Below are 26,696 nucleotides of genomic sequence, written 5' to 3'. Positions count from 1 at the left end.
TGCTCATTTTTATTCCGTATTTAAAGTTACTTTTTAACTAACTTCTTGGTTCCTAGCTGTTCTTTGTGACCTTTGCATCCATCAATATCTACATAATTGCTGTTGCACTCTCCCCTTTTGTTTTCCCCGGCCTCTCCCTCTGTCATTGTTCATTTTCAGAAGAAGAATGATCAGCCACATACTGGAGTTGTAATCATCCTCTCAAAATTTAATTTCTTAAATATCTTTTCCAGCTGAACAGGGAATTCCGTGGGGTCTTGAAAGAGGAGACAGGTGAGTTGTGTGCCTTCTCTATGGCACTGACGCGGTTCTGCAAAGTCCGCACTTCTTTGCCTTCTACAGCTTAAAACAATATTTAGGGGCTAAAACCAGCTCTGGTATGGAGGGTGGGGAATGTAAAGGGTCTGTAAAAGGCAGGATGGGCTGGCTTTTGCTGCCTGTAGCATTGGCAGCACGCTCTGGCATTTCTGTGCAGAAGGAGAAAACCTTGTGGGGATACAGAGCTGATCATTTGTCTATCGGCTGCCTTTCCTCTGTCTCCCAGTGCTTGGTGCAGAGTGGTGGCTCCATGCTCTGACATTTGGATGCCTCCCAGTGTAGCTGACAAGTCGGCTTTGGCTCCATGTGTGACCTAGGCACAGTGATCAAGAAGCAATGACAAATGGGACTGTGCCACCTCTGTCGTGTTCCCTGCCACATTGCTTATGCCTGTTGGATTGAAGCTTTTCCTGTTTTCTGAACCTTTCTGTCCTGGGGCATGGGGCTTTGGAGATGGAGCTCATGGAGGCGAGAGAAATTATTCAATGCTTTAGCATGGAAGAGAAATTCTGAGATGCTTGAGTCCAACCCCAAAGCCCACTCTGCCAAGTCCACCATTCAACCAAGTCCCTAAGTGCCACATCCACACATCTCTTAATTACCTCCAGAGACAGTGGCTCCAGTACTTCTTTGGGCTGCCTGTGCCAGTGCCTGATAACTCTTTCAGGGAGTAAAATTCTGAGTAACATCCACTCTGACCTCCCTTGACACAACTTGAGACCATTTCCCCTGGTCCTAAAAGCCACACCCTTCCTCACTGTTTCTTCCTGTGCTCTTCCCCATTGATCTTTGGGGCCCAGTGGTGGAGGAGGAGGTGCTGCTTCTGCTGCCCTTAAAATTAAGGAGAGGCAAGGGCAGCAATGCTGATGCTAAGACTGAGGATGGAGCTAGACTCACTTCTCTGTTTGTCCCTGCCTCGTTAAGAATCTCTTCCACTCCATCCCTCCCTTTTGCCAGAAGAGGAGAGCAAGTTAGGGCAGGAGAGTGGAGGGATTGCCTGTCCACCAGCAGGATCTACTGAGAGAGCTGAGCAGGTCAGAGCCAGTGAGGGCTGTGCAGGGCAGGGAAGCAGCCTTGGAACTCCCTTTACAAAGGCAGTTCTTGACCTTATTGTCTGCATCAGCCTCCAGGGCTGCCCTGTATCCATTCCTTTCCCATCCTCCATCCATTCTGCCAAGATATGTAACAGGAACAATGGGCCAGGCTCTCTGCAGGGCAAGGTGGTTGGTTTGGAAAGGCAGCAACTGCCACATCAACAGCCTGGAAGACTGAGACTTGTGTTTGGTTTGAGGAAGGACATGTTGTGTATCAGGAGTAAACAACAGCTCTCATGACAACCAGCTGGCAGCAGCTCCACACAGTGTCTGTTCAGAGGCTCCCGGAATGGTCATAAGGAACATTGCTATTTCCTCCTGCCAGGACCTTTGCAGACGTGTCTCATGTCTCGTGTTCACAGTGACCTGAAATTCTAGAGGGTGACAGATGAGGTTTGTAATGGTGTTCCAGAGTTTGTTGTGCACTGCTATGAAGGTGGGACACACCTGTCAATGAAAGCTCATACTCTGCTGCCTCATCTGTCAGGTTTTTCTCTTCTTTCCTTCAGATCATGATGGCTGTCTCAGGAGAACAGGCTCTGGCTGGAGAGAGAATGCTCCGGATGCCCAGCTGCCTCCTAAAGCTCACCAGAGTGGTGCCGAGCCACAAACCCTGGGCCCTGTTTTTCCTCATCTTTGTGTTCATAACCTTCACCTACCACAAGTTCTACTGGGGTATCTGGGAGGACTCAGAGAACAGACTCCCCACCTACGCCTCATCTGCTGAGATCGGCTGTGCTCACTATCTGCCTTCTCCCATCAACATTGCTGGTGAGCCCCCTCCTTCTGCAGGAAATGTGTTTTTTGTGGAGACCTCAGAGCAAACTTCCCCAAGTTACCTGTTCTCATGTTCTGTGGAGTCAGCAGCCAGGTCACATCCTGAATCAAGAGTCGTGGTGCTCATGAAAGGCTTGGCCAAAGAGAACGCTTCCCTACCCAAGCACTGGGCTTTCTCCTTGATGAGATGCTTCCCCAACGTGGAAATCCAACCCCTGAACTTGACAGAGCTCTTTTCTGGAACACCTCTGGCACAGTGGTACGTGCAGCCTCAGCGGCAGCAGGAGCCTCATTTTCCAGTTATCCTGGCTGATGCCTCCAGGATTGTCCTCATGTGGAAATTTGGTGGCATCTACCTGGATACAGACTTCATTGTGCTTAAGAACTTACAGAACCTCACCAATGCCCTTGGGATTCAGGATCATGATGTACTGAATGGGGCCTTTCTGTCCTTTAAGCCCAAGCACAAGTTCATGGAGCTTTGCATGCAGGACTTTGTGGAGAACTACAATCCCTGGATTTGGGGACACCAGTGCCCAAAGCTCCTAACTCGTGTCTTCAAGAAGTGGTGCAACATCAAGACTATCAAGAGCATGAGCTGCCAAGGTGTGAGTGCTCTTGCCCCAGAAGTTGTTTATCCTATTCCCTGGCAGGACTGGGAGAAGTTGTTTGAGGCAGTCAGTGCATCAGAGTTTCACCAGCTCCTGAAGAACACCTATGCAGTGCACATATGGAACAAGCTGAGCCATGGCACCAAGTCAGTGATCCACTCCCAGGCTCTGCTGGCTCAGCTCTATTCCCAGTTCTGCCCTGCCACCTATGCAAAGATGAAAGAGGACTCTGAAGAGTTGTCAAAGCACTGACCTGTAGGGTCTTGGCAGCAGGGATGTTCCCCAGACTGAAGGAAATAGAGTGCCTTTGACCTTCCCCAGAGCTGCATTCTAGACTCCAGAGCAGCTGTTCTGTTTGACAGCTCTGTGGTTTTGTGACCAATATCCCTGGTATCTGCCTCAGATCCTTTGTGTTTCACATTTACAGCAGAACCTGAGTTCAGCCTCCCTTGCTGTCCTTCAGGAGACCTGTTGCTGCAGGGAAGGTTGAACTGGTTCATCAGCACCTCTCAGCTGGTTCTCTCTTGGTGTTCTCCAATGGCTGCTCCTGTGGATCCCAGGCTCAGCAGCCCCTTGTGATGTTTCAACAGCTGTAGGGACCCTTGGCTTGCTCTCTGTGGCATTTCTGAGTTTTTAAATCATTGCCAGGCAGTGCCAAAGGGCGTGGTTTTCTGGAGCTCAGAACAGAATTCCCTGGCTGGCCAAGACCCCTTACGCCTGGGGAAATACATGAAGAGTACCTGAAAATTGCTTTAAGAAGCAGAAAACATTTTACATCCCTGCATGGCTCAGCGTGAAGTTCTTCAGAACTTCTAAAGTGAGAAATGTTCAAATGATGCTTCCTACTGTTTCGGATTCCACAGCAGAGGGATGACTTTTCTGGGACTCGGACAATTATCCAATGCACTTCTGCCTTGTCTTAGTGCAGAGGAACACTCTGTAAATATGAACTGCATTCTCAATAAAATGCCTTCTTTTCCACAAGGAGGTCTGTGTTGGGATCATTGCTTTCTCTAATGCAGTAACGACATCCTCTGCCAGGAGCAGAGAAGGCTTTGAGGCTCCCTCATTGTGGTCTTCCAGTGCCTGAAGGGAGACCACAGGAAAGATGCAGACAGACTCTTTGCAAGGATCTGCAGTGATAGGACAAGGGACAACGTCTTCACACTTACAGAGAACACGTTTAAATTGGCTAGGAGGAAACAATTGTTCCCTGTGAGGGTGGTGAGGCCCTGGCACAGGTTGCCCAGAGAAGCTGTGGCTGCCCATGGATCCCTGGAACAGTCCAAGGCCAGACTGGACAGGGCTTGGAGCAGCCTGGGATAGTGGAAGTTGCCCCATGGCAGGAGGGATGGAAGAAGATGATCTTTAAAGTCCCTTCCAACCCAAACCATTCCACTGATTTCCCCTTCCCTCTGCCTTGTTCCCTGGGAGCAAAGTCTGACCCCCACTTGGCTGCCCCTTCCTGTCAGGGGGCTGTGCACAGCAGTAGGGCCTCCCTGAGCCTCTTTTCCTCCAGGTTAAACACCCCCAGCTCCCTCAGCCCCTCCTCATCAGCCTTGTGCTCCTGCCCCTTGCCCAGATCCTTTCCCTTCTCTGCACAAGCTCCAGCCCCTCAATGTCCCTCTGCAGTGACAGGCCCAGAACTGGACACAGCACTTGGGCTGAGGGGGATGGACAGTCACTGCCCTGGTCCTGCTGGCCACACCATTGCTGACCCAGCCCAGGTGCCATTGGCCTTCCTGCCCACCTGAGCACACGCTGTGCACCAGCAGTCCCAGGCCCTTTCCTGCTGGGCTCTTGCCCAGCCTCGAGCTGCTGGAGGTTGTGGCCAAGGGGCTGGAGGTGGCACTTGGCCTTGTTGAACCTCATGTGAAACACGACTGGCCCTGACAGTGGGCCCTGGGGCACAGCACCAGTGACCTGCTGCCAGCTGCATTAATTCCAGCACCACTCCCCGGGCCCAGCCATCCAGGCAGTTTTTTCCCAGCAAACAGGGAAGCTGTTAAATCCATGGCCTGCAAGGACAATGCTCTCCAGGAGAATGCTGTGGGAGCAGTGATCAAAGGCTTTACTGAAGGCCCTGGTATACAACATCCACAGCCTTTCCCCATCCATTAGGTGTTCATAGGAGGAGGTTTGGTCAGTCAAGAAAGACCTGCTTAAACAACCCGTGCCTGATGCCCCAGTGGTGCAGCACACATCATGTGATTGCGCTCCACGTAATCTGTTCCATACCCTTCCCTGGCACCAAGGTCAGGCTGACAGGCCTGTGGTTCCCCCAGTTGTCCTTCCAAGACCTCTCATAGATCTGTCTTGTGTTGGCCAACCTCCAGTCACCCAGGAGATCTCCAGTTAATCAGGACCGATGATAAACGATGGAGAGTGGAGCTTCGTCAGCTGCTTCACCAACTCCCTCCATAGCCTTATGAAGAAGGATGGCATCTCCCTAGACTTGTGCATGTCTGGGCAGCACAGCAGCTCACGAACAACTTCCTCCTGCAGTGTGGGGACTTCATTCTGCTCCCTGTTTTCGTCTTCCAGCTCAGGGGGCTGGATATGCAGAGGGTAACTGGGCTTTCCGTGAAAGGCTGAGGTCACTGAGTACTTCAGCCTTTTCCTCATCCCTGGAGGTAATGTTCCCACCCCAGCATGCAATAAAGGATGGAGAATCTCCTTGGCCTCTTTTTGTTATTAATGTATTTGGAAAAGCTTTTTCTCTTAACTTTTATGCTGCTGGCCAGATTGACTTCTAGCTGGACTTCTACCTTTCTAGTTCTCTCTCTGCTTATCTCCATGACATCCTTGTAGAATTCCTGAGTTGCCTGACTGTTCTTCCAGAGCTGCTAAACTCTCTGTTCATCCCCAGTGGAAGCTTGCTGTTCATCCAGGCCAGCTTTCCTGAATCAGCACATTGGAATGAGCTCCTGCTCTACCTCTATGACCTCCTTCCTGAGGAATGTTCAGCCTTCCTGGGCTCCTTGGCCCCTCGGGACTTCTTCCCAAGGGATTCTCTCAAGCAGTGGTCTGCACAGACCAAAGCCTGTCCTCCATAAGTCCAAGGTAGTGGTTTTGCTGAGCTCCTTCCTTCTTCCCTGCTTTCACGGAGAACTGAAATCAAATCATGTCACAGTCACTGCACCCAAGATGCCTCAGGCAATCTCATCTCCCCCCAGTGCTGCTCTGTTTGTAAACAGCAGCTCCCCGGGGACACCTCAACTGGTGGGCTTACCTACCAGCTGTGTCAGGAAGTTCTCTTCCACCTGCTCTAGGAACCTCCTGGAGTGTCTCCTGTCTGCTGGATGGGATTCCAGCAGACACCTGCTAAGTTGAAGATGTCACTGGGGATGTCAGCAGTGGATGATGTGGGGTCGTCCATCTACCACTAATGGAAATCCTTGCCCACCACTCAGCACAGATGAGACACACCTGGAGGGCTGGTTCTGGAATCCCAGGATGAGGAAGGCGTGTCCATACTGGAGCAAGTCTGGCAAAGGGCCACTAAGGTGAGAAGGTGCATGAGCAGAGGCTGGGAGAGCTCTGCTGACTTTTCTTGGTCTGGAGCAGGCTGGGCTCTCTGGTCAGGGTGTACAAACGCGTGACTGAAGGTGGGTGGGTGAAGGACACAAGCAAGACTCTCTTCTTTTCAATGCAGAGATGGAAGGAGACACAATGTTCACAAATGGAACTGTGGCAAGTTGGAAAGGAAGGAATGGTGGTGAAACACTAGCCAAGGTAGCCGAGAGCAGTTGTGGAGTCCCTGTGGTGGGACCAGAGTTGTCATGAGTCCATCCATGGTGCTGCTCTGCGTGGAAGGAGGTGGGGAGGCAAGAGGAATATGGGATTCTACAGAGTAATATTAGTTTCAGGCAGCTGAGGAGGAACTACAGTAAACCCTAGATTTAGTGGCTGTACTGGTAAGGGAGGGATTTGATGAAAGTGCCTGCAAGCGTCATGTAAGGGAAGCTCAGCCAGCCTTGACCACAGGGGCAAGGGGGAACTGTCACAGAATGAGGGACACCTGAATGTGGCAAAGTCCTTCAATGAGATCAATGGCATGTGAGGGAGTATTCCCTAATAACATATGTAAGGTATTTGGTTAAGAGAATGTGTTTCTAAAGGGGCGTTCTGTATTTAGGTCTTGGTGTGGGAGCAGGCAGCTCCATGGAAAGGTCAGATTAGTTATCGTGGCAGCCCTAGAAGGAGCGAGAGCACTGGGAGTTCTTAGCAAAGGAGGAGAAAAGGAAAACCAGAAATGCTCCTGGCTCCAACTGAAACTTAAAGTATACTGACAATGAGGTCTGAATTTCTTTCTTTGTTTCATAATTAGGTGGGTTCTTTGCAATACTACGTATATCCTTTCTATCCGCTGCTCACTGGATAAATGACTGATGTCATATCCTCCTTCATCTATTGTGTTTGTCTGCGTATTCAGACTGTTTCTCTTGTCATTTCTTTTCAGAAGGAGGAAGTGCCAGTACATAGAGTTGTAGGCACTCTCAACAGACTCCAGCCTCTTAAAACTCTTCTCCAGCTGAACAGTGAATTCCATGCTGTCTTGAAAGCAGGGACAGGTGAGTAGTGTTTGCAATTTCTTTGCAATGGCCCTTGCATTTTCGGAGGAAGAGATAGAGTCAGGCTTCCTGTCTTTGTTTCGTAAAAGAATTGCACTGGCTAATGCTTTGTCTAAAGCGTTGCCTTATCCACTCCAAAAGCAGAAACTTTCTAACTTTACAGGGAGGTGATGGCAGTAAAGTTCTGTCTTTAGCTCAAAATGCCCTGACAACCTTGAACCTTGCTTGTGGTTAGACTAGCGTGGCATTTTCGTGCCCCTCTGCTGCACAGGAACTTCCCCCAAAGCCGCTTTCTCTTCTTGTGCTCACAAAACAAAAAAAATATTTACAGGATTAAGCCAGCTATAGTATGGAAGGTGGGGAATGTAAAGGGTCTGTAAAAGGCAGGATGGGCTGGCTTTTGCTGCCTGTAGCATTGGCAGCACGCTCTGGCATTTCTGTGCAGAAGGAGAAAACCTTGTGGGGATACAGAGCTGATCATTTGTCTATCGGCTGCCTTTCCTCTGTCTCCCAGTGCTTGGTGCAGAGTGGTGGCTCCATGCTCTGACATTTGGATGCCTCCCAGTGTAGCTGACAAGTCGGCTTTGGCTCCATGTGTGACCTAGGCACAGTGATCAAGAAGCAATGACAAATGGGACTGTGCCACCTCTGTCGTGTTCCCTGCCACGTTGCTTATGCCTGTTGGATTGAAGCTTTTCCTGTTTTCTGAACCTTTCTGTCCTGGGGCATGGGGCTTTGGAGATGGAGCTCATGGAGGTGAGAAAAATTATTCAATGCTTTAGCATGGAAGAGAAATTCTGAGATGCTTGAGTCCAACCCCAAAGCCCACTCTGCCAAGTCCACCATTCAACCAAGTCCCTAAGTGCCACATCCACACATCTCTTAATTACCTCCAGAGACAGTGGCTCCAGTACTTCTTTGGGCTGCCTGTGCCAGTGCCTGATAACTCTTTCAGGGAGTAAAATTCTGAGTAACGTCCACTCTGACCTCCCTTGGCACAGCTTGAGACCATTTCCCCTGGTCCTAAAAGCCACTCTCTTCCTCACTGCTTCTTCCTGTGCTCTTCCCCATTGACTTTTGGGGCCCAGTGGTGGAGGAGGAGGTGCTGCTTCTGCTGCCCTTAAAATTAAGGAGAGGCAAGGGCAGCAATGCTGATGCTAACATTGAGGATGGAGCTAGACTCACTTCTCTGTTTCTGGCTGCCTCGTTAAGAATCTCTACCACTCCATCCCTCCCTTTTGCCAGAAGAGGAGAGCAAGTTAGGGCAGGAGAGTGGAGGGATTGCCTGTCCACCAGCAGGATCTACTGAGAGAGCTGAGCAGGTCAGAGCCAGTGAGGGCTCTGCAGGGCAGGGAAGCAGCCTTGGAACTCCCTTTACAAAGGCAGTTCTTGACCTTATTGTCTGCATCAGCCTCCAGGGCTGCCCTGTATCCATTCCTTTCCCATCCTCCATCCATCCTGCCAAGATATGTAACAGGAACAATGGGCCAGGCTCTCTGCAGGGCAAGGTGGTTGGTTTGGAAAGGCAACAACTGCCACATCAACAGCCTGGAAGACTGAGGCTTTTGTTTGGTTTGAGGCAGGACATGTTGTGTATCAGGAATAAACAACAGCTCTCACGACAACCAGCTGGCAGCAGCTCCACACAGTGTCTTTTCAGAGGCTCCCGGAATGGTCATAAGGAACATTGCTATTTCCTCCTGCCAGGACCTTTGCAGACGTGTCTCATGTCTCGTGTTCACAGTGACCTGAAATTCTAGAGGGTGACAGATGAGGTTTGTAATGGTGTTCCAGAGTTTGTTGTGCACTGCTATGAAGGTGGGACACACCTGTCAATGAAAGCTCATACTCTCCTGCCTCATCTGTCAGGTTTTTCTCTTCTTTCCTTTCCTTCAGATCATGATGGCTGTCTCAGGAGAACAGGCTCTGGCTGGAGAGAGAATGCTCCGGATGCCCAGCTGCCTCCTAAAGCTCACCAGAGTGGTGCTGAGCCACAAACCATGGGTCCTGTTTTTCCTCATCTTTGTGTTCATATCCTTCACCTACCACAAGTTCTACTGGGGTATCTGGGAGGACTCAGAGAACAGACTCCCCACCTACGCCTCATCTGCTGAGATCGGCTGTGCTCACTATCTGCCTTCTCCCATCAACATTGCTGGTGAGCCCCCTCCTTCTGCAGGAAATGTGTTTTTTGTGGAGACCTCAGAGCAAACTTCCCCAAGTTACCTGTTCTCATGTTCTGTGGAGTCAGCAGCCAGGTCACATCCTGAATCAAGAGTCGTGGTGCTCATGAAAGGCTTGGCCAAAGAGAACGCTTCCCTACCCAAGCACTGGGCTTTCTCCTTGATGAGATGCTTCCCCAACGTGGAAATCCAACCCCTGAACTTGACAGAGCTCTTTTCTGGAACACCTCTGGCACAGTGGTACATGCAGCCTCAGCGGCAGCAGGAGCCACATTTTTTAGCAGTCCTGTCTGACGCCTGTAGGATTGTCCTTATGTGGAAATTTGGTGGCATCTACCTGGATACAGACTTCATTGTGCTTAAGAACTTACAGAACCTCACCAATGCCCTTGGGATTCAGGATTATGATGTACTGAATGGGGCCTTTCTGTCCTTTAAGCCCAAGCACAAGTTCATGGAGCTTTGCATGCAGGACTTTGTGGATGACTATAATGGCTGGGTCTGGGGACACCAGGGCCCAGAGCTCCTAACTCGTGTCTTCAAGAAGTGGTGCAACATCCAGACTATCAAGAGCATGAGCTGCCAAGGTGTGAGTGCTCTTGCCCCAGAAGTTGTTTATCCTATTCCCTGGCAGGACTGGAAGAAGTTGTTTGAGGCAGTCAGTGCCTCAGAGTTTCACCAGCTCCTGAAGAACACCTATGCAGTGCACATATGGAACAAGCTGAGCCATGGGACTAAGTTAGAGATCCACTCCCAGGCTCTGCTGGCTCAGCTCTATTCCCAGTTCTGCCCTGCCACCTATGCAAAGATGAAAGAGGACTCTGAAGAGTTGTCAAAGCAGTGACCTGTACAGTGTGACCTGTAGGGTCTTGGCAGCGGGGATGTTCCCCAGACTGAAGGAAATAGAGTGCCTTTCACCTTCCCTAGAGCTGGGTTCTAGTCCCAAGAGCAGTTGTTCTGTTTGACAGCTCTGTGGTTTTGTGACCAATATCCCTGGTATCTGCCCCAGATCCTTATATTTCAAATTTACTGCAGAAACTGAGTTCAGCCTCCCTTGCTGTCCTTCAGGGCCAGGGAACAGTTGAACTTGTTCATCAGCATGTCTCAGCTGATGAACTCTCTTGGTGTTTTCCAATGTCTCCTTCTGTGAATCCCTGGTTGAGCAGCTTCTTTTCACGTTTCAAGAGCTGTTGGGACCCCTGTCCTGGTCTCTGTGGCATTTGAAATTTTTACAGAATATTACGTGTTGGAAAGGATCCCAGCCATCATGTGTCCAACCACTGGCCCTGCCAGGGAGCAGGACACTCCAACAATTGTGCCCTGTGCATGAGAGCCTCGTCCTTGGCGCTGCGACCCTTCCCTGGTGTCTGTTCAGTGCCCCACCACCCTCTGGGGGAAGAACCTTGCCCTGATCTCCACCCTAACCCTCCCATGACACAGCTCCAGCCATTCCCTGGGTCCTGTCCCTGGTCACACAGAGCAGAGATCAGAGCCTCTCCCTGATCCTCCCCTTGTGAGGAAGCTGCAGAACTGCTGTGAGCTCTGACCTCAGTCTGCACTTCTCCAGATGATCAGACCAAGTGCCCTCAGCTGCTCCTTGTGTGGCCTCACCTGCAGGCCCTTCACCATCTCCATGTCCCTCCTTTAGACACTTTCTAACAGCTTTAGATCTTCTTATGTTGTGGCACCCAAAACCACGTACAATATTCGAGGTGAGGCTGCCCCAGCCCAGAGCAGAGCGGGACATTCCCTCCCTGTCCTGGCCGGCCATGCTGGGCCTGGTGTCCCCGGGACAGGGATGTCCCTCCTGGCTCCAGGGCACTGCTGGCTCATGTCCAGCTGGCACAGCCTGCAACCCCCAGGTCCCTTTCCACAACTCTGCTCTCCAGCCTCTCGTTCCCCAGTCTATCTGTACATCCAGGGATGCCCCATTCCAGGTGCAGAATCCAGCCCTTGTCTTTGTTAAACTTTGCACAGTTGGTGATTGCCCAGGCCTGTCCTTTATTCCAGGCTCTCTGTAGGGGCTCTTCGCCCTTGAGGGAGTCAACAGCTCCTCTCAGTTTTGTATCATCTGCAAGCTTACTTAGTATCCCTTCCTGTCTTGCATTCAAGCTTTTTATGAGGATTTTTAAGAGAATGGGGCCTAAGATGGCACCCTGTGGAACCCCACAAGTGACAGACTGCCAGTCTCCTGTTACCCCAGTTGCTGTTACTCTTTATGCTAGACCAGTGAGCAAGTTGCTCACCCATTACATGTGTTTATCCAGCTGTGGGCTGCACACTGAGATAGACGATATCCAAAGCTTTACTGAAATCCAAAAGGATTTCATTTACTCATGTTTTTTGATCAACTGGGTGGATTACCTTAGCATAAAAGGAAATTAGTTTTGGTAAGCAGGGCTTTCCTCTCATGAAGATATGCTGGCTGTGACCAGTGACTGTGTTGTCCTTCAGGTATTTTTCAATACCTTCCAGAATAATCATCATCATCTCCATAATTTTACTAGACCCTGGAGTGAGACTGACAGGCCTGCAGATTCCAGGGTCATCCTTCTTGCCCTCTTTGAAAACTGGAACCTCTTCAGATTCCCAAGATTGTTCAGAAACTATCAAGAGATGCCTCGTGATGATATCAGCCAGCTCTTTATGTATCCTCAGATTAGTCCCATCATATCCCATAGATTTATAGGGATCCAGCTGGAGCAGCAGATCCCTCACACCTTCAGGGCTAACTCAGAGTTTATCATTCTCATAGTCACAGTCCTCTAGCTCAGAGTGCTGAGACCTCCTTAGTCCATCATCAGTGTTGAAGACGGAGGCAAAGAAAGCATTAAACATCTCTGCCTTGTCCATGGCCCTGTTTGTGAGGTGACCATCCTCATCTTGTAATGGACTAATTTCAGCACTGCCTTTTGCCATTAATGCATTTTTAAAACCCTCTTTTTATTGTTCCCCACGTTTCTGATGGTTTCAATTGCAATGGAGCATTGGCCACACAAATTCATCCCCTACAGTGGTGAGTAGCATCTCTATTCCTTCCACATCACCTGACCTTGATTCCACTGGGCATACACCTTCTCTTTTTACCTTATCTCCAAAAGAAGGTTCCTGTTCAGCCAAGGTGGCCTTCTGCCTCGTCTGCTTGGTTTCTGATTTTTAGGAATTGCCTGTTCCTGTGCCCTAAGGAGCTGGTGCTTAAGAAGTGACCAGCACTGATGGACCCCAGGACTTTCAAAACCATTTTTCCAGGGGACTTTATTTACTGATTCCCTGAGTAGCTTCAAGTCTGTTCTTCCTATGTCCAGGGCTGAAGTTTTGTTGGCACTTTTCCTCCTGTCACCAAAGATTTTAAACTTGATGGCTTCATGGTCGCTGTGGCCAAGACAGCCACCAATCTCCACTCAAGAGGATCACAAGATCCTCTCTGTTGACAAGCAACAAATCAAGGAGGGCATCTTTCCAAGTCAGCCCTCTTAGTACCTGTACCATGAAGTTATCATCCAGGTGTTTCAGGAATATATAGGGAGTATGTGAAAATTGTGTTAAGAAACAGAAAATATTTTAAGGCCTGCTGTGGATCTGACGACCATCTCCCTACCTAAATGTGTTCCCTGTGTGTCCGGGTCATTGTATTGTAATATTGCATTTGAAATTACCCTCTTAGGAAATGACAAGAAGGGACTAAATACCCTGGAGTTCTGCCTGTGCCAAATCAAAGCTTCTGTCTGGAAGGTAAAGTGTAAGCAATGTGTGGTTATTGCTCTTTTAGATATGCAGTGACTAAAAAATAAGAGAAATATGTATATCAATTTTAATACAATCTTTTCCTAAATGCCATTATTTGCTGAAAAGTACAGTGGTACCATGCACAAAGGAAGACTGATGTAATTTAGGTGTCAATTTAATGTGAGCAGGAGTATGTTTCATGGTTTCTCAGTGTCACAGCACACTACTGATTAAATAATCCATTGCAGACCAAAAGAGACGGAGTCATCAATTTTTACTTGAAATGAGTTGTATAAAACAACATATTAACTTTGTTGTCTGATCCTGTCCACTCTCCATCCATTCCTCCTCTCTTCACCACTCCTCCTTTCCCCCAAGTTAAAAAGAAAAGTTTCCTGCTCACTCCACTAGTCTTCAGTAGTGGTGCTGAGCAGTACTGGGTATGCTGTTCCAATGTGCTGCCCATGGCGCCAGACAACCACCTGCAGCTCATACTCATCTATCTTCACTGTTTCACGTGTGACTCTTTCTTCAGACAGCAGGAAAATGACTGTGTAAAGGGCAAATTCGAACTCTGGGCTGACACCAATAAAGGTGCTTCCGATTGGCTTGACCGAACCCTTCCAACTGAACTGGATGCTCAAAACTTGGTCATCTTTGTCAGGCTGAAAGCATAAATGAAACAACAGAATAATCTCCAACACAGCTGTGACTGGACAGATAGAATTTCTGATTCCAGATTTTTGAGAGCTCTGTAAGGTTGAGTTCATCCTTGGTGTGCCTGGGAGCTATAGCTGGAGCACAATCTTTTCCCTGACTACTGGAGTATACATGACCATTTATCCCAACTAAGCCTCAACAGTCTTGCAATTCTGCAAACACCAGCACTACTTTTTAAAATAGTTTTTGCAAAAAAAATGAAGCTGGAAGACATGTTATTATTCATTCTTCTTATATAGAGTTATGTACTGTATATACTTATTACTGTTCAAAACATGAGCCTATGATTGCATCGTTACACTTGTTTTGTTATAACTTTTATCTCTGGATCCATTTGTCTTACTTGCAAAGTCCCCCAAAGGCTTCTTCTTACCCTGGTTTTGTTCTTCCGAGCCACATATCCCTTGTAATCAATCTGGTCACGCTTTTCCTGAAGGTAAAATTGCACCCAGTTGTGCAAACCTAAGATCTCTTTACCATGCCTTGTTTCTCCAACAAAAACATGTTCAAAACCACAAGAATCAGGTCTGTAATGAAGAAGGAAAAAAGAATATACAGGTCTTTTATATGTTTCACAGAGCCATAGAATTGTTTGGGTTGGAAGGGATGCTAAAGCTCATCTCATTCCGACCCCCTGCCATGGGCAGGGACACCTTCCACTATCCCAGGTTGCTCAGAGCCCCATCCAGTCTGGCCTTGGACGCTTCAGGGGATGGGGCAGCCACAGCTTCTCTGGGAAACCTGTGCCAGGGCCTCTCCATCCTAGCAGAGAGGAATTTCTTCCTAATATCCAATCTAAACCCATTCTGCCAGTCTGAAGCCATTCTGAAGCTGTCTTCCAGTTCTATGTGTAGCAGATGGCTCTCGGGTTTACCTGATTTACCTTAATCAGAAAAGAACAGAGATTATCAGTGCCCATACCCACCCATCAAACATACCTGTCTCCTTCTTTCCTGGCATAGAGCTGGAACCAGATGTCATAAAGCTGATGTTTGAAATCAGCAAGGTTTGGCTTTGCTAGTTTTTTTTTCAGCAGATAGTCATGAGCTAGCTGAAGGATAGAAAACCAAGATACATATACAGATTACTTCTTTATTCAATGTTTCCAGTGACAAAAAAGATCTATGTTACTCACTCTCATGACTTCTGTTGCTAAGATAGCATCAAGGAAACAATTGTTTTCAACTATTTCTTCTGGAGTCACTACTTCTGCTACACCAGTTGATGCCTCATAGTTGTCCAATAAGGAAATAAAGGCTGCAGAAAAAAAGAAACTTTCAGTCTGCTCATATACCTAATCCAGGCATTAGAGTGCCATCATAAAAAGTCACCATAGAATATGCCTTGATAGCCCTTAGAGAAAGCCATTCCTTTATATGTCAGATTCTACTCTCAGGTATACTGTTAAGTGTAGGCCTCAAGGTAATTCAAGGCCAGAACACTGCTGCTCTTTTTAAAGATCTTTTCAAAGATAAACAGCTACGGAGCTTCCTTATAGAGCCAAGTGCTGAAGTAATAATGACCTTCTAGCAAAACAAATGATATCTGACCACCACAATTACAGACACAGGCTTAGAACCTTGAGCTGTGCTGGCATGAGGTTTTGTGGGCATTATTTCAGTAGATATCAGATGTCTTGAGCTTGAGAAAAATTAGGAAAGGAAACATATATTCATAGACATAGCTGAAGTATAGCCCCCAAGAGAAATGCAAGACCTAGCTGTCTAGTGGGTCTAGTACTATCTGAAAGGGCTTGGAAGCTGTGAGTAAAGGAGTAAAGATGAATTTGGTGTCTTTTTGCATAGAATCATAGGATGGTCTGGGTTGCAAGAGACCTTAAACCAGTTCAAGCTCCCTGCCATGGGCAGGGACACCTTCCACTATCCCAGGTTGCTCAGAGCTCCATGTAACCTAGCCTTGGACATTTCCAGGGATGAGGCAGCCACAGCTTCTCTGGACATCTGTTCACCACCATGTCTCAGTGTCTTGGCTTGCAAAGCAGGATATAACCAAAAGTATGCATTCTGTCACCATCTGTTAAAACCAGCTGGGGCAGTGCTCTTCATGTTTTCCACACCCCATCCTTCCTCCAAGGAGATATCTCCTGTTAATGGGCCATTGAATCCCACTGCATGACTGATAAAATTAAATCATCCCATTGGGAGATGCTCCAGCTAGGGGGAGGAGCCAAGCATTTCCTACCTAGATAAAATCTGAGATTTGGAACACCAAGGCAGCATTTTTCCACTGGATTCCAGAGGAAAACCAGACCCTTCTACATCATCACTTGACCTTTGGAGGAAAACTGAACCTTCTACAGGAGCACTGCTTCAAGAGAACCACATCTGTCATCAAGGAGGACTGCAGTCACCATTTAATGGGACTGCTACCAACACCCTGACTGACAGGGTGTCAGGTTGTATTCTGACTCTGACAATGTTCTGGGTTTGGTTTTTTGAAATACTGTATTTCTATTTTATTTTTCCTAGTAAAAAACTATTATTCCTATTCCCATATCTTTACCTGAGAGCTCCTTAATTTCAAAATTATAATAATTTGGAAGGAGGAGGTTTACATTGTCCATTTCAACAAAGGCTCCTGCCATTCTTAACAAACACCTGTCTTTCAAACCAAGATACTCAGCTGCTCTCACAGGAAAAAAATTATTTTCTAAATTCTAATTTTAACCTCCACTCCATCAGTGTGAAGCCATTCCCCCTTGTCCTGTCATTCCAGGCCCTTGTCAAGAGTCTCTCTCCATCTTTCCTGTGGGCTCCCTTCAGGCACTGGAAGGCCACAATGAAGTCACCCCAAAGCCTTCTCCTCTCCAGGCTGAACAATCCCAATTCCCTGAGCCTTTCCTCCCAGCAGAGCTGCTCCATCCCTCTGATCCCTTGGTGTCCCTGCTCTGTCGTGGCTCCAGCAGCTCCCTGTCCTTGCTGTGCTGGCCCAGGGCTGGGTGCAGCCCTGCAGGGGGGTCTCAGCAGAGCGGGGCAGAGGGGCAGAATCCCCCCTCCCCTGCTGCCCTGGGGCTCTGGGTGCAGCCCAGCACAGGGGGGTTCTGGGCTGGGGCAGGGCCAGCTCTCACCCACAGCACCCCCAAGCCCTTCTGCCAGGGCTGCTCCCTCTGCTCACCCCCAGCCTGGATTGATCCCAGGAGTTGTCCTCACTCAGGTGCAGCACCAGCACCTGGTCATGTCAAAGTCTGTGAGATTCCCTTGGGCCACTTCGCAAGTTTGTGGTAAGTGTCTCATCTCTTTTACTTCATAGTGGAAGAGTCAGAGAATTCAGATTTTGCCTAAGGCACAAAAGGACGTTCCTCCTGAGGCTCAGGTACAGGTAATCTCCAAGCAACTGCTATGAAAACTCCCTTCAAATGACCTGCAGCTGGATGATCCTCACCACCATCCAAATTATATACAATGTTATATATTAGGCAATCACGTCAAAAACAGCACAGATATTTTATATCACATCCACGATTAAGAAAAGAACAGGTCTCACTTGCAAAAGTTTTTATGCTCCTCAGGCGTTCTTCATTTACATTGTGAAACAGATGTCTGGCTGCATTGTCCTGGACAGCACTGTCACCTTGCTGTGCTAGACCTGCTTTTCCCTAGGAAGAACATCAGAGGAAAACAATGTAAGGAGTAAGATGTCCAACATTAGAGGAGACAGTGCCTGCCTTTGTAATAATCAAACCAAACCCCATAAATCTATCAGGATTCTTTGCTAGGAATTGTCTTTCTATGAAACAAGAGAAGATATTACAGAACTTCCAGCATAAAGACAATCTCTGACAACTGTAAGAGCCTGAAATTTCCTTGTTGACTCAGAGATGATTGTAATGGCCCATGTGATAGTTCAGTTCTGTTCAGTAACCAGCTATGCTGTTATACTATATACATCACAAATGGTAAACAGAAGTAATGTAGAGCAAGGGCTCCCTCCCACCACAAAGAAATAAAAAGGAGATTTGGATGCCTTCTGTCTCTGCAGTTTTAAGGAGGCTTTCCTGATAATTTTCAAATTTCTATTTCATAAAGGGCATTCTCAAGGAAAGAAGATAGAAGATGAGTAGCAGCTTGTTAACATAGGCAAGGGGTACCTAGAGCCTTGTTCTGACAAATGGAGAAACCATATGGGAGAAGTTTTCCCCATACACATTTTTGCTTGAGGTAGGTACCACTATTTTGAGTTTATCAGCAACAGGAAATTATCCGTTATAATATTAAGCAACACTGGAATAGTGTTTGAGTAACAACAGAATAAAGTGAGTTCTTGTGTGGGTACAAAACCGGATTGTGAATATTCTGGCCTGTTGCAATTTGTGGCCAAAACACTTGGCCACTGCTCTCCCAGAGAAACACAGGAATTTCTCAAATTTCTCCCTTATTCCCCTAAGAATGACTTGGGACCTATCTCCCTTTCTCTCTTGCTGCAAGTCACCCAGACTACACACACAAGCTGCCATTCACACGCTGAAATACACAGGGTGGAGCAGAACATCTCTAGTGCTGCTCAAAGGGTGGTAAATACCGAATTCAGATTCTGTTTCTCAGGATATCATCTTGTTGCATCTTGAAAATCTGCAGAGATGGAGATTTCACAGTTTCTCTGGGCATCCTGTTCCTTTGTCTTTGTTGAATTTCATGATGTTCCTTCCTTAGCATGTTCCTCCAGCCTGCCTATGTCCAGTGGAAGAGAAGCCCTGCACCTGAGGTACCAGGTGCAGTTTGCTGTCATCTGCAAAACTGGAAGGGTTGTATGCTAGTTCCTCCTCCAGCTCACAGACAGAGAGATGAAATATTACAGGACTCATGACAGACACCAGAGAGACTCCACTTGTAACCAAAGTCCAGGTAAGTGTGAACCATTTGTGTTCACTGTATCGTTCCTTCTCCTAAGGGATGCTTTCCTCACTGGACATGACAAAGTACAGGCAGCTTTTTAAGCTAAAGGCACTTTTGCAGGCACCTTTTCCTGCAGCACCACACTGCCCTTAATCCTGACTTGGCAATTGCTTACCTGCACATCAATGGTGTAGTCTTTCCCAGGCCTAAGGCGGTGAACATCTGCATCCCACATCTCATTGAAAAGCTTAGAAAGTTCACGATTTAAGGCCTTCCTGCCAAGGAACACAGAGAAATACATGTGTTTAAAAAAGGCAGGTGCTGTTATTTCTTCAAGTCACTTCTAGAGTCTTCTAATGCCACTCCATGTTTTGGATATCAGCATGTCATCAAGTTTCTCTTTTTTCCCACACCTTCCTGTCAGTGCTGCTGTAAAAACCACAATGCTTATGGTCCACATTCCTTTTTAAAGAATGCAGGTAACCTGTAAGGAAACCTGAGCCTTCCCTTAGATTGTCAGACAGCAAAGTTCTTGTCTTCCTGTGGTTTTCCATGTAATGAAACAAAAGGGAAGATGGTGGTGTTTCATTCCTAAGGATTCTATGCACTTGGTGTGTTTTCTCCTGGTCCTTATCACAACTCATGAACCCTTTGTTAATTTTTTTTCTCGCTTCTGCCCAGCTGTGGCACTGGAGGGTGAGAGAAGGACTCTCCTGGATGCCTGGTGTTTGGCCAGTATCAAACCATGACAGGTTGTTATTGTGATGAAGTGCCCAGAGGTAGCCGCAGTTTCAAGTACATTATGGCCACACTAAGAGGGGATCAGGACAACAGAGTAGAGAAGAAGAGAAGTGGATTAATCTTTAAATAACTAACAATGGAATCAATCAGTTACAAACCAGCACGTGCATCAAACCCAGAGAAGAACCACTTGATAATTTTGAATTCTCCTCCAAAAGAGATGTTTTCCAGAAAAGAAGAAAAGTACAGAAATCTGTCAACTTGCTACATCCTCCTGCCAGTGGCAAATTCCATGCTCTCTAACAGAAAGAGCAAACAAAGAATGTGGCAAAGGCACAAGGGCAGGGCAGATAACCATAACTACAGCAGCTGCCACACCTCAGCCCACCTGTAAGTTTGGATCTGAGCCACTGTGTTCCTGAGCAGCGCTGGAGGCACTGAGACTCCATTTTCCCAGAACCAGGGTTTTCTGGTATTTTGGGATAGCTATGGATGGGAAATCTAAAAGATCACTTAAATTTTTAAATGGGCTTTAACAGGTGTAAATGCCTGAAAAAAGGAAAAGGATTAAATATTCTAGCATATAGGAGCCAAAGGACATGTTTGTTGCCAGGGTTAAACAGGAATGTGAAGGAAAAATTGTGCTTGGAGCAGGTACCTGCATGGACCTCACAGTGGAGAAGAAGGAGGCTGTCACAGAAGAGCTTCATTTAGCCCCTGCCCAGACTCCAGGCTCTGCTTGTACAGTAAGTGGGGCTTGTGCCATCACATTGTCAACACTGGCTGGGCAGCCTAAAAGAGGACCCTGTTCAATGTCCCAGGGAGCTGCCTCAGAAGACACCAACAGCACCAGTTTTATTTATTTCCAGCCATACTTCCATATTCTTTCTGGAGTCTTATGAGGAGCAAGCCCTTCTCAAAAGAGCTTACAAACCAACACCAAACAAAAAACTGCTCACTTCATCAGCTCAGCTATATGCCCAAGGGCAGGACTGGTGAGTTCACAGAACAGTACTGGAGATGTTTTTCAAACTTCAAGCCTTTACCTTGGACGGCCCTAATTTTATTGGATCACTTTTGTGCTGTGTTCTGGACTCTCCTGCTGCCTGCTCCTCTGCATCAGTTCATCCTGTCTGTTTCAGAACCATCATATTATGTTTAATAGAGTTTTTACTTTGAAAGGAACTACTGCTGGTGAATAGGAGTCCGCTGCCTGCTGAACATCCAAGGTATGTGGAACACTGGGTCTTACTATAATGTTTTGTTGCACAGATACAGTATTTTATATACATATCTTTTAGTATGTGTGTATTTTGGTAAGTCACCTATCTAGGAGAGATCTGTCATCTCTTTAATACCCACTTGCTCTCAGTCTGCACTGGGCACCTGTGTTTATAATGCATTTTAGGGCCCTGTTTGGCCTTTCCTCCTTCAGAAATATTATGAAATATCACATGAGCTCAAGGTGTTTACTCAAGGAGAGGGTTACAGCAAGAGTTTACCTACAGATTTCAAGCCTCATTTTTGTTCAATAAATATACTTCTACTAAATGTATTCCTGCATTCAGGAAACTTGTCCCAAAACTGAAATCACTAAATTTTACAAAGTAAAAGCCTTTATTCTCCTTTATCTCTGCTAGGTGCTACCACAATATCATCATGGACTTTTCCTCTCCTTTTTGTTGTCCCTTTAGTTTCCAAACAGAGAGCCTGTTTATGCTGTAACTGAAGACTAAAAAAATATACTCTTGACAAAGGAAAAAACTTGTCTTGCAACTTACACAGTCATCTTGTAAAAACTCTTTCTGGATGGTATTTCTTTAAAAAGGGCCATAAACTTAGCTTACACATACAAGATGAGACAATTTAATGAGAAGATGCCCAACACCTTCATGCAAATCCATGACACACCAGCATGTAGGTAAGGTTGTTCTGGAAAACAGTGTTGAGTATTTTCTCCCTGGTTTTCAACACAATGGCATGGGTGACTCAAAACAGAGATTTTTATCATCAATTCTCAAGCCCTCCCCTATGGTGAAAGCTCTGAGTTGTTAGATTTATGCTTGCACATAGAATTAATTATTTCTGTGCAAGAAGTCTGGCCAATTGGATTTTGTCCAGTTGGAGCCTTGCTTGGATGTGCTTATGTGAGCAAAGCACCACCCCAGTAACAACACTCAGTCTGCACTTTTAAGAGTTGAGAAAACCTGGGGGAGGCTCTTTGCAATAGTAACTGGTGCACCAGCAGTGTGTCTAGAGCCAAAGAATCTAATATCTCCATTTTATTCTTCATTCTACCCAAAACAATGCTCCAAGAGGACTTCATTGCTATAAATCAGAAAATACTCGAGACATGACGAGAATTGAGGGTCAGTGGCAAATAATGTGAACAAGTCAACAGTATCAAAGCAAGAAAAACAGGTATTGCAAATGAAGGTCACATGAAGCCCTGCAAATAAGGTCTGATTGAACACCTACTCCAAAGTAAATCTACTTTCAGAGATCCTTTCAACAACATGCAATTTTATACAGCCTTTAAACATTACACAGAAAAGGATTTGAATACCTTGTGAGCAGCCATTTACAAGAAGTAAAAAACTTGGTTCAAATGTTGTGAAATACATGCAACAGCTTTTTTGGCTAACAGGAGATAGAAACAATTCTCTAGATTTTCATCTTATGCCAGTGTCTATGTCTTCTATTTGAGTCCAGTGAGATTTTTTTTTTCATTTAAAGCTGGTATTTGAAATATCAAAAGATAAATAAAGCAGTTTTTGTAGGTTGAAAGGAAAAGGCAATTTCAATGGGCAAACATGAGAGTGGAACAATCTGTCAAGGTCCTGGGGCAGGCAGCTGATGTTTGAAGAACTAGTTCTAAGTTATGAGCTATGTTTAAGCACAATCTGATTTTAGCATCACCTTTATTTTAAGCTAATAGCCTCAGCGATGTTTTACACTGAAGTGAGTCAGTAAAACAGAACCGAAAGAGGAAGAGGGCTCTTGTTTTGCTGCATGTCATGTAATAGTCACCCTTTTACAGACAAATATATCCTATCCCCCCTTTGCATGTCATGTAATATTCACCCTTTTACAGACAAATATAGCCCATTCCCCCTTGCATGTCCTGTAATATTCACCCTTTTACAGACAAATATATCCCACCCCCCCTACCCTTCCCCTCAGAGGATAATCAGTATGATTGCCTCTTACCCACTTGCCATGCCAGGAGGAAGTTTTTCTCTTGGGAAATACTCTGATCAGGGAGAAGGCAGCCAGAAACTCAGCAATCCTCCTGTAGTCCAAAGCACAGAGCTGTGCTCCTCTGACACTCCTCTTGCCCACTGAGGACTGTCACTCAACCTGGCAGGAAGGCACGAGAGAGGCAGGAGGTGCCAATTCCCACAAGAGTCTGAGGACAACACCACAACTCACCCCGCTCTCAGTGCAGGAACACTCACACCATGAAGTCAGAGGCACCTGTAGCAGGCTCCTGCCTCACCTTATCTTGCATCATGGATTATTTGCCAAATGGATTTTACGTCTCTGGATGAAATTTTGAGCCTAGAAAGAAGCACAGCAAGTCTGAAGCTTTGAAGTGGACGGGACATTCTAATCTTCTTATTCTGTATCCAGTTATTAGAAGGGAAGATGATAATTAATCTGAGATCATAAAAAAATCAAAGGCGGTGAAGAAAGAAACCCCAACAAACGCTTCTCTATTTACAGCTGAAACTGCTAAGTATGATCTTATGAATATTAGGAAGTGTCATCAGGAAATGTGTTAAAAACGCAGAACTTTGCATGTGCCACTGGAAACAAGTGTTGGCAGGTGCTGGTAGGTGCAGGTACCCACTCTAGTGAGAAGCTTGCATTCATTATGTGACTAAATCAACCTTCAGATGGTTTAAAGCTTATTGTTATTCAGTTGGTACTTGTAGCATTTTCTTCATCATAATTAATTTCTGAAAAGCATAGCTTTATGTGGTGATTGAAGGTCACAGACCATGCTATGCAAATGAAGACAGTTTATTACACTAACCACCAGTGCTTTTACTTCTCTAAAGTCTGTACAAAATTTTCCACTTGGAAAGTCCCTGTTGCATTCTCTTGCACCAGCACTGTCCTTGTTACATCTTCTCTCATCAGTTAGAGTGACCAGACATGATGTCTTCACTTTTGTTCTTGCCTTGAGTTTCTCTCTCCCACGGCTTCCACTGTACCAGGGCCAGCAGGTCTGCAGCAGTACCCAGCTTCTGTAGTGTCTGATCTTCCAGCTTTAGGTCTAAGCTAGATATATGTATAGAGAGAAGCCAGAATGGCTTGATGCTAGCTACCAGTCATCCAAGTGGTTCTGCACCTCTGGTCCATGTACCCCTTCAAAGAATCAATTTAGGACCAAATAAAGTCCCTGGTGATGAAGACACCTGACACACAGAATTGTGTAGGGAACAAGACATGCACTCCACTTAAAACACTGAAAAGTGAAGCTTCCTTCTGGCACTGGTAGGGGAAATTAAAGTATCTCAAAATTGAATATCCTTAATTTTAACAGAAATTTTCTTTACCATTTTTGGTTAGTATTTATTGCAGTTCTGGATAAATAAAGTAAATGACAAACAAACAATGTGCTGGATTTGTCAACTGCCCCAGTTTATCAACGAAATGCAGGAACTCTTCTTCTGTGCTTTCATTTAAAATGCAAAAGCCAGTGGGCATATTCTCTCTGTAAGAAAGTTGAAACTTCTTTACTCACTTTAGCAGAAAGGGCCCAGATGGGAGCCCAGGGAATTTTCACTTACTAGCAGCATCATCACTGGAGTCAATGGTTTTAAGTTATTCTTCCATAAAATTACAGCTCAGTAGCATCACCAGCAGTTTCACAACCAAGTGTGTACTTGTATGTCTTTTAAAATTTCTATCTTTTGATTTGGACACTTGTAAGAGTCGGTCTGGAATTTTTCCCTCAAATGCCTCACGACTGTCATGAGGATAGAGGCTAAGACCCCGAGGACCCCCCACCCAGTTCTGGCCTGGTTGCCTTTGGACAGGATTTTCTGGTCTGTCAAGGTGGATGCTTGCCAAGGGACTGTTTGCAGGTGCTCACTGTGCTTCATGGTACACTGCTCTTGAGCAGGCACTGGCTGGAGCAGCAGGTTCTGTACACCTGTTTCTCGGAGCAACCCTCACAATGGCCCATAAATCTCCCTATCTCTTGGCTGGATGCCACTTGCTTTGGAAAAGGACTATAAAAAAGCGACCCTCTGAAGATAATTTTTGAGATCTCCCCACAGAAGACACATCTATTGGCTGGGACCATGAGGACACCAGAGTCTATTGGCCAGACCACAAGGACAACTTTCTCATCTGTTGGTAGCTATTCCCCACTCCCCCCCTTTTTCTCTCTCTTACTTTGTTTCCTTTAACTCTCCCTCTATTGCAAAATTGAGTTGTTGGCACTCAATAAAAGTGCATTTTGCTGTGAGCAAACTGATTTGTCCTCTGTTGTTGTCTTTTGCACTCCTGAGATCAAAACGAACCATCACGACTCCCATCTGTATTAACAGCAGATCACTGATGAAAATGCAGAGATCCTGAGGAGAGTGAAAGGATGCGTTTGCCAACAGAAATGAAGCACTGATCAAAGGCAAATTAGATCAGCACAGAATCTGGGTCATTCCCAGGTCTAATGCAGAAAAACAGAGTGTGCAGAGAGCAGCCTTGGTATCTACATGTGTTGGCTTCCTCTGCAGCAGAGCTCAGCTAGCTTTGTCAAACCCACTGCACAGGGCAGTGGATGTGTTTTTTGTGCAAGAGTTGAGACCAGGCTGCCTCTGGGCTCTGTTCCTCTTTTTCTACCGCAAGGGAATGGGGGGAGTGTTTGGTGATGTCTTGCTCACATGTTACCAGCATTTCCAAAGGATTGGGGCAAAGAACTTGTGGAAGATGTTCTGCCTGACAAAACTACCACCTCAAGCATCAGATACTGACTTTTGCCAACGTAAAAGATCAAGGAGTTCCTGGCAATAAAACATGTTTCTAAAGCATGTAGGCATCTCTGCGCATTTCTGGCCTAGTTATTTTGCTTTTCCACTCAAGGTGGCTAATGGGTAAGTGTTGGTTTAGTCTGGTGCCTACACTTCCCTGAAGGGAGAAAGGGCTAATTCAGAGTTCTTTAAACCTCTTTGGTCAATCTAGAGAGGTGTGAGTGAGAACACAGTTTTACAGGTTTCCAGACCAAAGAGGCCGGGGCTCACACCTGCACAAAGGGCATGTTCAGGCTGGACAGGCTCACTCAGGGAGACTGAGTAAAGGCTGTCAGCTGGAACAAACACCCTGCAGATCCATAGCATGCTCAGTCCTTTCCCAGGAAAAGACAGAGCAGGTCTTTGGGTCACTTTTTGCATGTAGGGAAGAGGAAAGTTTATCAGACACTGAGGATGCTGGACATTCCCATGGGAGCTTTGGCTATTGCTGCCAAGTCCCCACAAGCTGTCACACGCTGAAAAGCAGTGGAGGCACAGCCTGGGCTGGTCAGAGTCAGAGCTCAGGGAAAGCAGAGCATGGAGACACCGAGGTCTCCACCCTTCCTTAAAAATTAATTTTCAAGTTGGAACCTCTCCTGCCACATTGTTTCCCACCAAACTCCAGGATCCCTGTGCCTGTCTCAGTTATCTCCCTTTTCCTAAGCCTCAGCCTCTCAGTCTTGGAGTCCTTTTCTGTAGCCAGTGGTGTTACAATCTCTCCAATTACTGCGGAGTTTCTGGTGCAGCAGCTGTCGTCCTGAAAGAGAAAATAATGAAGATTACAGAGCCAGGCATGTTCTTGTCATAGAAACTCCAGGAAAAAATAACTCCAGCTGCTCCCTGAAGCTTAGCATGTGTACCTGGACAGTGGCACAACCTTCTTGCCATTAGGTTGGTCTGTTAATATTCTTTCACTTACCAGTGCTAATTCCCAGGTTTAATAAGTAAATAATGACTGACTTATGATATGTTCTCACAGCCAGATGAGCACACTCTGGAAACCATGAGGCTGAAAGAAAACATTGCCTGGGGACACTGGGGGCTCAGTAACTCTGTGTGAGCCTAGGAGATAAGGG

General features: G+C 46.5%; 3 protein-coding genes across 3 annotated transcripts; 2 read left to right on the top strand and 1 right to left on the bottom strand.

The window, feature by feature from the left end:
- Positions 1 to 1,314: 1,314 nt before the first annotated feature.
- LOC148223533 (lactosylceramide 4-alpha-galactosyltransferase-like) lies at positions 1,315 to 3,735 on the top strand. Its single transcript, XM_088166132.1, has one exon. It carries the CDS (start codon positions 1,925 to 1,927, stop codon positions 3,050 to 3,052), a length of 1,128 nt encoding a protein of 375 aa, XP_088022258.1. The 5' UTR covers positions 1,315 to 1,924; the 3' UTR covers positions 3,053 to 3,735.
- A 3,497-nt stretch (positions 3,736 to 7,232) lies between these two features.
- LOC148223532 (lactosylceramide 4-alpha-galactosyltransferase-like) lies at positions 7,233 to 13,538 on the top strand. Its single transcript, XM_088164754.1, has 2 exons — positions 7,233 to 7,374; positions 9,271 to 13,538. Exon 2 carries the CDS (start codon positions 9,274 to 9,276, stop codon positions 10,399 to 10,401), a length of 1,128 nt encoding a protein of 375 aa, XP_088020880.1. The 5' UTR covers positions 7,233 to 7,374; positions 9,271 to 9,273; the 3' UTR covers positions 10,402 to 13,538.
- Positions 13,539 to 13,540: 2 nt separating this feature from the next.
- On the bottom strand, positions 13,541 to 22,957 carry LOC106856203 (poly(U)-specific endoribonuclease-like). Its single transcript, XM_088164755.1, has 7 exons — positions 22,808 to 22,957; positions 19,032 to 19,131; positions 17,508 to 17,619; positions 15,139 to 15,260; positions 14,942 to 15,054; positions 14,377 to 14,530; positions 13,541 to 13,948 (listed from the first exon to the last, which is right to left on the bottom strand). The coding sequence occupies exons 1-7, from the start codon at positions 22,816 to 22,818 to the stop codon at positions 13,691 to 13,693; spliced, it is 870 nt and encodes a 289-aa protein (XP_088020881.1). The 5' UTR covers positions 22,819 to 22,957; the 3' UTR covers positions 13,541 to 13,690.
- Between the last annotated feature and the right edge of the window lie 3,739 nt (positions 22,958 to 26,696).

The sequence above is a fragment of the Sturnus vulgaris genome, chromosome 5, assembly GCF_052056855.1.
Source record: "Sturnus vulgaris isolate bStuVul1 chromosome 5, bStuVul1.hap1, whole genome shotgun sequence".
Taxonomy (NCBI): Eukaryota; Metazoa; Chordata; class Aves; order Passeriformes; family Sturnidae; genus Sturnus; species Sturnus vulgaris.
Note: the sequence above shows the minus strand (reverse complement) of the source record. Positions and strands in the feature narration are given on the sequence as shown.